This window comes from Indicator indicator, chromosome 4 (genome assembly GCF_027791375.1).
Source record: "Indicator indicator isolate 239-I01 chromosome 4, UM_Iind_1.1, whole genome shotgun sequence".
Lineage (NCBI taxonomy): Eukaryota > Metazoa > Chordata > Aves > Piciformes > Indicatoridae > Indicator > Indicator indicator.
This window is the reverse complement of record NC_072013.1, coordinates 42,437,691-42,450,520: the sequence shown is the minus strand read 5'-3', so window position 1 is coordinate 42,450,520 and position 12,830 is coordinate 42,437,691. Positions and strand designations below refer to the sequence as shown.

General features: G+C 37.7%; 1 protein-coding gene across 2 annotated transcripts in view; it reads right to left on the bottom strand.

Moving 5' to 3' along the window:
• Positions 1–12,466, bottom strand: part of SCFD1 (sec1 family domain containing 1) — a 42,494-nt gene extending 30,028 nt beyond the window's left edge. The window contains exons 1-8 of one of the 2 annotated variants that reach the window (XM_054380667.1): positions 12,423–12,466; positions 10,194–10,284; positions 9,385–9,507; positions 7,907–7,994; positions 6,421–6,510; positions 5,442–5,497; positions 4,106–4,191; positions 2,348–2,447 (exon numbers count right to left, since the gene is read on the bottom strand). In XM_054380667.1, coding sequence (XP_054236642.1) covers positions 2,348–2,447; positions 4,106–4,191; positions 5,442–5,497; positions 6,421–6,510; positions 7,907–7,994; positions 9,385–9,507; positions 10,194–10,284; positions 12,423–12,466 — 678 coding nt within the window. Of the gene's footprint in view, positions 1–2,347; positions 2,448–4,105; positions 4,192–5,441; positions 5,498–6,420; positions 6,511–7,906; positions 7,995–9,384; positions 9,508–10,193; positions 10,285–11,244; positions 11,283–12,422 lie in introns of those variants that run through there. The other variant, XM_054380666.1, reaches the window with a different exon arrangement.
• Positions 12,467–12,830: the final 364 nt, after the last annotated feature.

Sequence of the window (12,830 nt, the reverse complement as noted above, 5' to 3'; positions counted from 1 at the left end):
TAGTTTGGCATTTACAAGGAGTTTTACCAAAATGAGTCTTATTGATTAGAGTTCTGCCTTTCACCTCCTCCTTTTGGCTTTATACAGCTTTCTATCCATGCCTCCCATTTTTCTGTTTGTTTGTTTGTTTTTTTTTTAATTCAGATCTCTTCATACAAGCCTGTTCATGTGTAGAAACACCATCATTATCATCTAATTGGATGCACCACACAACTTTGTGGCTGGGTTAGCATTTAGTTCAATGCCCCACAAAATTCCTGGACATTGCAACTGAAAGCTTCAATGCAAAACAACTTATTTGAAAGCAACTTATCTGAAAGTACAGTTTGTATAACACTTTCACAGTTACAAATGTATGGCTTTTTAAATGGCTGTTGCAGTTATTTCATGAAATACTATGCTCACGAGGTGAGGAACCCGGCATGCTTGCCGTTAAGGTGAATAACTTGACTAGTTTGGAAATTAAACTTTCATCCTTGACATGGAATCACAGGCCACTTGGTTACAATTTCACTAGACAAACTCATAATCCTTGCAACTACCTCAAAAATTAGATGCAACGTTTAACAAGCTGGCCTGAGAAACTACTGAAGCCTGATTCAGTACAAATAAATACCCAAGACATTCTTCAAATGTTATTCTAATACCCTCCATATTTGTAGCACTGGTTGTCCTCAGATTCCACTACATCTTTGACCCCCATGCATCTTGATGCACTCAAGTTCTACCTTAATATATGCCTGAGGCCACCTGACACTACCTGGCAGCTGAGCAGAAGGTAAGTACATGGAACTTTGCATGGATTTCCTACCTAGTAAGTGAGCATTTGCTGATCAAATGGTTGGCAGGAAATAAACTGAAATAAGTTTACACCTGTAAATATACACATGTTCTAATTTGGGTTTCTATTCCCTACTCTTTCAGTGATTACTCAAAAGAAAACTGTAGAAGTTCAGTACTCCTACTTGCAAGTCTCCAGCCAGTTCAACAATAAGTGGAGAAAACACAGTGCACACTTCTTTTTTCCTATATGCCTGTCCTTAGGACAAAAATTGCTTCTTTGTAAAAAACACCCTTAAGTTTTAGAGGAAGAGGCTTTTCATAAGGGATGAATCACATAAAATAGAATTTTAAAGTGTCCTAAAATATGCCATTAGTCCTAAGATATTTTCATGGCCTTCCGCCAGTATCTGAAGGGGGCCTACAAGAAAGCTGGGGAGGGACTTTTTAGGCTTTCAGGTAGTGACAGGACTAGGGGGAATGGAACAAAGCTGGAAGTGGGGAGATTCAGACTGGACGTGAGGAAGAAGTTCTTCCCCATGAGAGTGGTGAGAGCCTGGAATGGGTTGTCCAGGGAGGTGACTGAGGCCCCATCCCTGGAGGTGTTTAAGGCCAGGCAGGATGAGGCTCTGGCCAGCCTGCTGTAGTGTGAGGTGTCCCTGCCCATGGCAGGGGGGTTGGAACTGGATGATCCTTGTGTTCCCTTCCAACCCTGACTGATTGTATGATTCATCAGAGCACAAGACCACATGTACACATGTATACAGTTGAGAACAATGCTGTATACAAACACTTCTGTGCATGTGCATATTTTAGCTATTCCTCTAATACACTCAAGAAGAAAAATCAAAGTATTTCTCAAAGCTAGACACTGAAATTATTTGCATGACAGTATAGAAAAAGTCTCCAGATAGTCATTATTCTTACACATATTCTCTCTTACTCTGTAACTACATATGAAATGCATAAGTCTTTGGTAAATGGTTGCTTTCATTCAAGTACATTTCTACTACTGCTTTTATAAAATAAGGAAATAAAAAGTGGTTCAAGGGTATCTGCATTTAAAAAAAACCCCACATTAATAAAAATATCTATTACAGATTCCTCACAGTAAGGTCACACACCAGTTGATATCTCAATACTGAACACCTGCACTGTCTTGTGGAGAAAATGAGAAACAGGTATTTTCAGAAATACTAATACTTAATTCAATTAAAAAACTTATTAAAAGCATTCATTTTTCAAAACTGAGTTGCACTTAATGGAGTTTAGAGTTTACATAACATAAAGGATCATGAACCACTGAAGAAAAAAAAAAAGCTAGGATTGATGAATTTCCTATCTTTTGATGGCATCAAGATTTCAAGGTTTTAACCCTTTTAGAAATTATTGCTAAATAAACCTACTGGAGAAAACCTTCCAAGTTGGTTTTTTTTTTTTGTCACTAAGCAACTTCCAAATAAAAGAGACAAAACAGATTTTGGATTAAGAGAGAATCTTGTATTAGGTTTCATAACAAACTGAGAGAAGAAAACAGTTTTGGTAAAAAAATCAGACTTATTCTTACCAGAACATCATGCACTAAAGCTTGGTATGTCCAAGTATGATGTAGAGGAGTTGCTAAATCTATGTTTCTGTCAACAAGGACTAATAGGGGCCTTTGGAAGCTGAAAAGATGAGACTGTATTAGTACTTCTTTGAATACATTTAGAACACCCCAGTAACACCCTGAGTGATATCAGCCACTTCCTAAATCACATTTCAAGTTAAAAGCCAAACTTCCTACTGCAGAGTTCCTCCAGCCTTCCCAAAGCAGAAAGTCTATGAATCACTGTCTTGGTAATGATACAAAGATGATTTTATCTTGTACTAAGTGAAATTACCAGTGCATAAATATTGAGCAGAAACCAAAACACTAAACACTAACTAGCCTTTTAGGTATTAACTAATATCTTTCCGAGTTCCAAACAACTGTTTCTGTGGGTAACATTTGATCTTAATTCCCATTATGAACCTCAATTATGAAACCTCTACTGAGGGCTTTTAATTTAATTTCTCTTTGCTTGTATACAAAGCCCACTAAAAACAAAGTACTTCTGAGGTACATTGTGGTAATTCCATCAATACTTTGTTTTTGTATAAAAAGAATGCCTAAATGTCTTGGGTTATGGCTATATGAAAAATTTATAGTGAAGCTAGGAAGGCTGTAAATTGACAGAATGGATGCAACCATTATTGCAACCATTTCCCTTAAGCACATGAACCTCATGGCAAATGCAATGGCCAAATTACAATGTAGGCAGTAAGTATTTTTGTGTAGATATATAACCTGAAGAGCCTTGGTCACCTGATTCTGAAAATCAAATTGAAGATCTGATTTAGTTAAAGGTTCCCCTATTTCCTTTTCCTCGAATTTTGATTGTCTGAAGCTAATAATGTACTATACTGTGAGAAAAACAAGCCAAGCCCCTCTGAAGGAGAAACACTGGCTGTAATTCAGGTCCAGTGAAAATGATGGGACTGGTATTTCACAGCTGTTCTCTAATACCCTTCCACTCACCATTTTGCCAATCTTGGTGTTTTTTGGGTCTTTTATCTAAGTTCTGGTCTTAATTTGAGATAAAAATATGACTATTTTATACCCAGTTATGACACCATCACTGTTTTCTTCAGTTACACTCATCCCAGTACATCCCCCCACCTCTTCATGCACACTATGAACTCCCCTAATACACTTTCCTAAGGCAGCCTGTCTGGAGGGAAATGGTGCACCCAGGAGGCAAACATCTACAATGTCTTTTCTCCTCCCTCATTCCCCTCAAAGGATTCAAATGGTCATGACTAACAGTCCTTGACTACTAAACTATCCAAGTGGCATGTCCCTAAGCAATTCTCCTCTGGTTGACACACGGATCAGCTGAGAAACACTTGCTTTTGACATAACTACAAATGATAACACCACTCACAAGTGAGAAAATGGCCATTTCTTTGTTTCTAATGTATTAAAGATCACTAACAGGCATATTCAGATATCCAGCTGCACATCATGGCCCTGCAAACAGGTTATGTGAACAAAATTACCCACTTCATGAACTTCTTTTTGTGTCACTGTACCAGGACTGCTCACTTATTAGCTGTAGAAGATTTCAAAGTGGTTACTGAGAGATTGGGAAACTGCCTTAGGAGTATATTTTTTTTTTTTAAATGGAATTTGAACCAAATTCTTGCAAATACAGTTTGCAGCACAATGATGACATCCTAACGATGTATTTCAAACAACTGAAATATGAAAAATAAAAATACATAGTTATTAATAACACCATACCTGAACTGGCCAGCTCCCAGTGTGTCACCTGTAAAAAGACTGTTTCTGGCATCTCTTAGATTCTCTCTGAGCTTCTTATCTAACTTCTGAGGGGAGGAAAAAACAAAACAGCTTTTAACAAAACAATGGTTCCCTAGTCCCTAAATGATCAGTATTTAAAGCCTTATTGTGCTGGTTTTATGGTTTATAAATGTCTTAGCTGCAGAAAGTCTAAGTCCACTGCACACAGAAAAAAAAAATCTCTTTCTTCTACTTTCTCCCTCCAACATTCTGGATTACACAACAGATGTTTCCATTATGCCCACTAATCTCTATCCAGACAATTAGCACCCTCTCCCTAGACACCCAAAGAGAAGATACCAGTTAAGAAACACCATGAGTGAAAGATGGCAGAAGCAGCAAACTGGGCTGTCAAACACTGCCACGCTAAGCGTTTCCTAAAATTGAGACTACCCTCAATATGCTTAGGTTTGACCAATAGTAAGGTTTCATTGATGTCCTGCTTTGGGTCAGAACAGAACTAATTCTGTTCAATGATTTGACTTTCCAGCTCAGTCTCTCCTAAGAACTGCACTTTCTGAAATTAACAGCAGCATCTGCTTCTAGCAGCGATAACTCAGTGTTTCTGCTTAGTACCAAGGATTGGTGTGCAGACCAAGGTCACCACTAATTCTTGAGTAGCAAGCTGGAGGTGCAGACCAGTTCAGGTGACCCTAAATTGACCAGGGAGGTTTTCATGCCATTTCACATACACCTAATAAATCTGTCAAGGATTAGGGTTGGGCCAATCACTAAACAACTGACAATGAAGGATGTGAGGAAGATGGAAGAAATTAAGCAGAGAGATACCTAATGAAGACAGTGCTGTAGGGACTTTGCATTGTGATTTGTCAATTTCATCCCTACACAATAATCAAGTTCAGTGTCAGTTTAGTTTGATATAGTGAAAATGTCTTGTTTTCACAGGGTTTCCCAATAAGATAGGGAAAAATTAAGACACACACAAAAACCCAGGCCAGGTAAGCCACTTTTTAAACTGTGTAGATAAACAGTTGTAATTACAATGTGTCAGACAATCTTGATAAACTCTAGAATATGAATGATCATTCATGTTTAAGTTTCTCATCAGCTGATTCCATTAATATTACAATTCCTACAGGGAGTTCCATGCAACTGAAGTAAGAACAGAGAAGTGGTGAATCCCCTTTCCAGTTTTATTTCCTTCATCAGGAAAAGGCAACAATGACACCAGATCTCTGCCTAGTATCGAGAAAAGCAAGCAATGCATTAGGAAAGTTTCAAAACAATAGTACTTCATTAGAAAATAGTTTCTTACCACTGCCACCATTTCAGCTGCAGTTCCTCTTGAGCATCTGATTATGGGAATAGCTCCTATTAAAAGACACATTGACTTCTACTTGCACGATGATTTTCAGACAATAAATTAGCAGGCTTTTCACAAAACAAATTGTTACTAACATTCTAAGAAGTATTTCAAGCAGACAATACAAAACATACTAAATTTGTCTCCTGCAGTCTTTATCTGTGTAACAAGAAAATACTATATAGAAATAATACAGTTTTACAAAATTAAATGAATACCTCCTAAAGAAATTTGGGTATAATGTACACCACAAAGAGAGCATTCAGGTTTCAAAACCTTTAGCTACTGTTTCTTGCTTATCTGTATAAATATGCAAATTCCAATACCACAGAGCTGAAGTGACTGAGTATAAAAGAGATTTCATTTTTAACACAGTAACACTTGACAAAACTCAATAGGTCCAAGGAAATCTTTCTTGAACGACTACTGCATAGCAATCCCCAGCTCCTCTTGTAGGAATACTCTCAGACTGACTGACTTTGGTGACAATCTAAGCATCACGAAAACTCACAATACAAGAAGTGAATTTCTGTTTCTTCAGTTATTTCAGCTAGATCTTTGCAGGGTTTCTGTGAGGGGCTTTTTTTTTTTCCCTTCTTCTTCTGTGGGATATTTTTTTGAGAGCTACAAATCCAAACTCAAAGCACTATTGGTGTTCATTGCACTGAATGCAAACTTTTCCATTTCAGTATTGTTCTCCCATTGATGCTGAAGACTAAAGCTCAGCTCCCAGAGAGGACAGCCTTTATTGCCTCTTGGGGTGACCTATAGCAACAATTTGTGCAGTATCATTAACCCACCCCACAAACTACCAAGATTTCCCTCACAGACCTAATTCTCTCTTTGTTTTATGAAATCTCTAAACTTCTAGTTATTGAATATGGAACCTTTCTAGAAGGAAAAGAAAATACCATAGAATTAGACAACTTACCAAGTGTAACAAAAAAACAGAAGAGACTATCAACAATAGTGTCCATTATAGTTTCCATTTCTGTGTCCGTTATATCTGGTCTGTTAATGGCTAAAACAGTGTGGAAAAGATTTAAGAATAAAGAAGTTTATGCCACTTCAATATTGAGAAAGCAAAGCCCCTCCTACCTAACAGCTCTTACTAGTCAATGCTTTTGTTGCAGAAGAGATGCAATCACGAAATGCCCCTCTTAGGAGGGAAGCTAATGGATGTACTATGTTTTTTCTTTCCCTTTTTTTTTTTTAGGAAAAAAATTGGGAGAACTCAATTTGTGCTTATTGTGCAAAGTCCAACACTACACAATCTTTTCCTGTTCTCTCTGACAAGAGATATTGTAATTTCTGGACTGACCACTCAAACAAACAAAATACTTAATGCCTTCAGAGCTGCAGAAGGGATTGTGACTAACAAGTGGTGCAAATCACAGCAACCACTCAGTGTCTATGAGTGTAAATAATACTGGGGTTTTTTTGGTTTTATTCCATGTAAAAAAAACCCTACTGGCCATATTTGCCTATACTGAAGTTCTGCTTTACTAAATTTATTTTAAAACACACCATTACTTTTCAATATTACCACAGCCATGCAGTAAAGATGCTGAATTTAGTATCTAAGAACTGCTACCTTCATGACTTTAAACTACACTTGTAACAGATTATCCTGAATCTGAGTAGATCAAAGCAAAATAGAATCATAGAATCACAGTACATTAGTGGTTGGAAGGGACCTCCAGAGACCATCAAGTCCAACCCCTCTGCCAAAGCAGGATCACCCAGGGTAGCCCACAGAGGAATCCATCCAGGTGGAGTTTTTAAGTCTCCAGAGGAGACTCCACAAGCTCTCTGGGCAGCCTGTTCCAGGGCTCTGTCATCCTCACTGGAAAGAAGTTTCTTCTCATGTTGAGGTGAAACCTTCTATGTTCTAGTTTGTATCCATTGTTCCTTGTCTTATTACTGTGCACCACTGAAAAGAGCCTGGCCCCCTCCACTTGACACCCACCCCTCAGCTATTGATAGACATTGATCAGATCCCCTCTCAGTTTTCTCTTCTCCAGACTAAACAGCCCCAGGGCTCTCAGTCTCTCTTCATAGCAGAGATGCTCAAGTCCCCTAATCATCCTTGTGGCTCTCTGTTGAACTTTCTCCAGCAGATCCTGTCTCTCTTGAAATGGGGAGCCCAATATTGGACATAATACTCCAGGTATGGTCTCACTAGGGCAGAGCAGAGAGGGAGAACCTCCATAGACCTGCGGGACACATTTTCCTTGATGCACCCCAGGATCCCATTGGCTCTTTTGGCCACAAGGGCACATTGCTGTCCCATGGACAACTTGCATTCCACCAGGACTCCAAGGTCTTTAAAATCATTGCTTGGTATTGGTGACAACTTCAAAGGTAAATTTCAACTGGAGACATTGCAGTATAATTTTTATACCAATTTTACTTACCACGATATGAAACAAGTTCTTTGTTTTGGTTACACAACACGAACATGTCATCTTCTAAAGTAATAAAATTAAGATACTGATCAAAAACCTGGAAAACAAGGCATACTGGTCAGAACAGTCCAGAGGAAATCATAATCCCCCCTGATTTATCATTACTTCTTTTTGACCTTTTACAGAATTACCAATTTTAACAAAGAAATGCAGGATGCAATGTATGAGTTAAAAAGCCTGTGTAAGGATTGAGCAGTAACACAAAACATTAGAGCACCTGAAAACTGCTAAACCAGTCCAACTACAAATATTTATGTGGACAAATTTCTAGTAGCAAATCATCATTGAAAAGGACCCAACATATGCAGGATGTTATAAAATATTAAGTTTATTTTTTATTAGTACTACAACACAAAGAGTGCTAAGCTCTCAGACAGGAGATAGGAAAGAGAATCATAGAATCAGTCAGGGTTGGAAGGGAACACAAGGATCATCTACTTCCAATTCTCCTGCCATGGGCAGGGACACCTCACACTAGATGAGGCTGGCCAGAGCCTCATCCAGCCTGGCCTTAAACACCTTCAGGGATGGGGCCCCAACCACCTCCCTGGACAACCCATTCCAGGCTCTCACCACTCTCATGGGGAAGAACTTCTTCCTCACGTCCAGCCTGAATCTCCCCACTTCCAGCTTTATTCCTTTCCCCCCAGTCCTGTCACTACCTGATAGCCTAAAAAGTCCCTCCCCAGCTTTCTTGTAGGCCCCCTTCAGATACTGGAAGGCCACAATAAGGTCAACCTCAAAACCTTCTCCTCTCCACAAGTATCTACAGAAGGAGAGATTACAGCTCATGAATTCTAATTTTTCTGTAAGATACCTGTGCATTCAGGAAAAAAACTAAACATATCTATAGCCTAAACTGTTAATGGAACATCACAACAGAAAAAACACATTTAAGAAAGTTAGTTCACAGTGCTGTTGGTGATTTTTCTCCTGCTGAAGACCTCAAGCTTAAACAATACCAGCAGTTTTCATTTCACAGCACTTTCTTTCTCTCGTGCCAGTAGTACTCCCCATCAGGGGTGAGAAAAAGGTGAATGTATTTAAGAATATATGAAAGCAATTAGTTCATAAATTTGCAGATTTTGGCACAGAGATTCAAAAAAATAAGAGAGTATGTACCTGACACCTGCCTTTAAGTCATTAATGTGTAGGAGTGCACTGAATAACAGTGTGTATGGATGAAACATCCACCTCTACAACATATTGCCTGTTTAAAATGACAACTGCACTCATACTGCACTCCTCCTGTATTTAGGAACTCCACCCCATTATATACGAACTGGATGCACTGACTGAGAATGCTCTGAAACCAGCATTTTTCACAAAGGTTTCACACAAAAGCACTTGGGATTTCTGATGAATCTTAAGTACAGCACTAAGCTGCATTTCTGAGATCAACATTAGAGACTGAGGGCTTTTCTTACCTTAGCCACTTGGGTTACTGCGTTAGCACCTATGGCAGCGTTTGCAATGTCTTCCAGCTTACTTCTTGAAATGGCAGAAATAAAGTTTAAATAATAAGATTCATAAAGCTGGTTTCGAAGATCCTGAAAGGAAGGAAAAAACACAATTTTTTTCTTGAATAAGTACTAATATATTCCTGAACAATTAAAAAACAATTCATACTTTTACTGTCTATCAGACAGCAGCTACAATTCTGCACCTGACCATAAAATACCCTTTTGGTCTTTTTCCTTCCTTTGGTGAAGATATCAACCTTCTACCAATTCTTTCCAGACATTGTAAATGCTGAGGTTAGTCACCCTCTCAAAGAGGAGTGAAACAGCAGGACTGTGTCCAGATGGGTTTTGAATATCTCCAAGGATGGAGACTCCATGAATTCTCCAGGCAATCTGTTCCAGTGTTCAGCCTATATTTTGATTTGTGCCCACTGCCCCTTGTTTTTGTCACTCCCAAAGCTTTCTCCCAGAAACACAGCAGATGTATCACAGAACATTAGGGCTTGGAAGGGATCTCGAAAGATGATCTAGTACAACTCTCCTGCCACGGCAGATTTTACCCTTCTACTTTCTGGCAAATAGAAGTTTTGCATGTAAAACTTTTGGGTAATGTTTTTATTGTAAATATGTGCCAAAATATAAAAAGATGCAAGCAAAGGTGTTTCAGACACAGACAAGAATTAGATATAGAACAGTCACACTCCAGTGAGTGCAGGATCACTTCTCACACACTGTTTTATTTGCTGATTTGAAATACTAAGCATGCAAGTTACCTGGCACATTCTGTCAATATTTTCTTCTGTTGGCATCACAAAGTAAATAGCTGGAACATCCGGAATAGGATCCCGGTCTGAATGCAAAAGCCTGAAAGGAATGAAAAATACATCTCTCATGTGTTCTTCCTCTGGTTTGTATAAAATTATAGTTAAAGAAATTACTTTTTTGTACAGACACAGTTAATTTATTCCTACACTTTGCTGGAATTTTAGCAAGACCAAGACATGACAAAATAGTGAAGAACCTTATTTGTGTCATTTTTTTGGCTGAATACATTAATGGACATCTCCAAAGTTTATTCAAAGCCTGTGAAGAGACTTCATAAATATTAAAAAACAGATTAAACCATTCAGAGGATTCTAAAATACTGCATACACAAAAATCATCACACCAATTTTTAATTGCTGGCATGATAACAAAACCTCTATCTATATCATAATATCAAACTTGCTTTTCCTGTTTACAAGGTGCTTACATGTTCTCTCACATTTCTGCTGACATGCCAACATGCTAAACTGTGTTTCCATTTCTAGCCATCATCTTGTAAAAGCTAATAAACTTTGAAAATAAATAAATCTATCTTCAAAGTTTCTCCATGACTATTACCACAGCCAAGTAACAGCAATGAGCTAAATAATATCTGAGAAAGAGAAATTCCTTATTTTTGACAAGAAACAAATTTTACATGTAGCAGGACAGGCAGAGCATATGCACAGTCTCATGTTTGTGCCAAAATAATTTTAACACACATGAATACAGAGGGATTTGTATAGATTCCCAAAAAAAAACACCTATTGGATATTTTGTACTTTTTAACAGGAACCTCCTAGACTCAGTAAGAAATTGTACTGAACAGTGTTTGGAATTGTCTCTCCACTCCCTGATTCTGTGTTAACTCTATCTGATTTTAGGAAGAAGTCAGGGTATAACCTTTATTTCAGTAGCTATTTATTGAATGATTTTCAATGTTTTGTTCATGGTTTGAGGGAATATCAGTAAGTTCTTTTCAGAAAAAAAAAACAAACAACAAACTGTAAAAATACTTACAGATGCAATGTGATCCCCATATCTCTCAGCTCTTTCACTGACAGCAAAGGTGAGATTATATCTTGGCCAAATCTGTCATAAATGAGAACCTGAAACAGATACACATAAAGGGCTGTAAACAGTGGATACTGTAGAATACAGAATCACAGAAACATTCAGGTTGAAAAAGACCCTTGGGACCATCAAGTCCAACCCAGAACCCTACCCTACAAACTTCACCCTTAAACCATAACCCCAAGCACTACATCTAAACAACCTTTAAACATATCCGGGGTTGGTGACTCAACCACCTCCCTGGGCAGCCCTATTACAATGTCTGACCATTCTTTCTTTAAAAATGCTTCCTAAAGCCCAGTCTAAACCACCCTGTTGCAGTTTGAGGATACACTGGATACAAAAATACAGGCTTAGGGAACCACTATCTTAACCTGAAAAGGTTAAATATTTATCAATTTATAATAAATCATTAATTTTTCATAGACTTCCATTTGTGCTTACTAATAAATACATTTTAAAAAGAAACATAAAGAAACTCAGTGATAAAGGAGAAAAACTCCATCCCTTTCACCTCCTAAAAAACATCAGTCAAATGGGAATCTGCTGTCAGAAATTTGTCTGGGCAGAATTTCTCTGACTGCATTTTGAAGGAAACAAAGATGCAGAAGGAAACAGAAAAAGAAGGAACTAGTGAAAAAAAGACAACAGAATAGATGAAGAGGGAATATATGCTTTGCAGTAGTGAAAACTTTTCATAAATGACAAGCTACTTACTTTTTAGAACTCGTAAGGGTAACATGCGCTCGAGCTTGTTCTATATATAAGGCTACTAATGGTTCTTCCCTTCCTATAGGCTTCTTTCTGAGTTCATTTGCAAGGTACCATGCAAGTTTTTGCCAAAAGGTATTGACCAGACCTAAGTATATATTTTAAATATTCTCCAGTTACTCAATAAAATATTGCCTAAAGAATCAATCACTAGGTCTTCAAGCAGCTAGTATCTCAAATACATATTTCTCTGAGTTATTCTGACACTAAATTCTGCATATTCACAACACAGAGAAAATTATTTTGTACAAGTTAATAATAGAAAGAAGATACTGAAGTTAGTTAAAATTTGAAAGTTTGAATGTTTCTGAACACTATAAAATTCTCCTATGCTTGGTTCAAATAGTTCTTACCTTCCATACTGGTTCTCCTGTGCTATTTTTAACAGGAGGAACATTGAAGTTCAGCATACGTTTCAGAGCCACTGGAAAATAAAGCAGAATAAGGCTTTGCTCTTTTTATACTGCAACAACAGAGATTAAAGACAGGATTTTATTACACATTTCATTGGAGAGAAAAAAACATCATAAAACATAAATGCAACAAGTCACACTTTCATTATTTTCACACAGCTGTGAATGACAAGTGGCATGCATCAACTAGAATTTACTGGCTCTGGAAAACACTGCAAAAGGAGAAGAACCAAGTCCTAAAACACAAAGAAAGAATCTCTCTTCTTAGCTATACACAGAGTTTGCCTTAAAAAAAATTCCATTGTCTTCTAAAGGTGCATTCTGTACACTGGGAACTAGTTTGCTTTA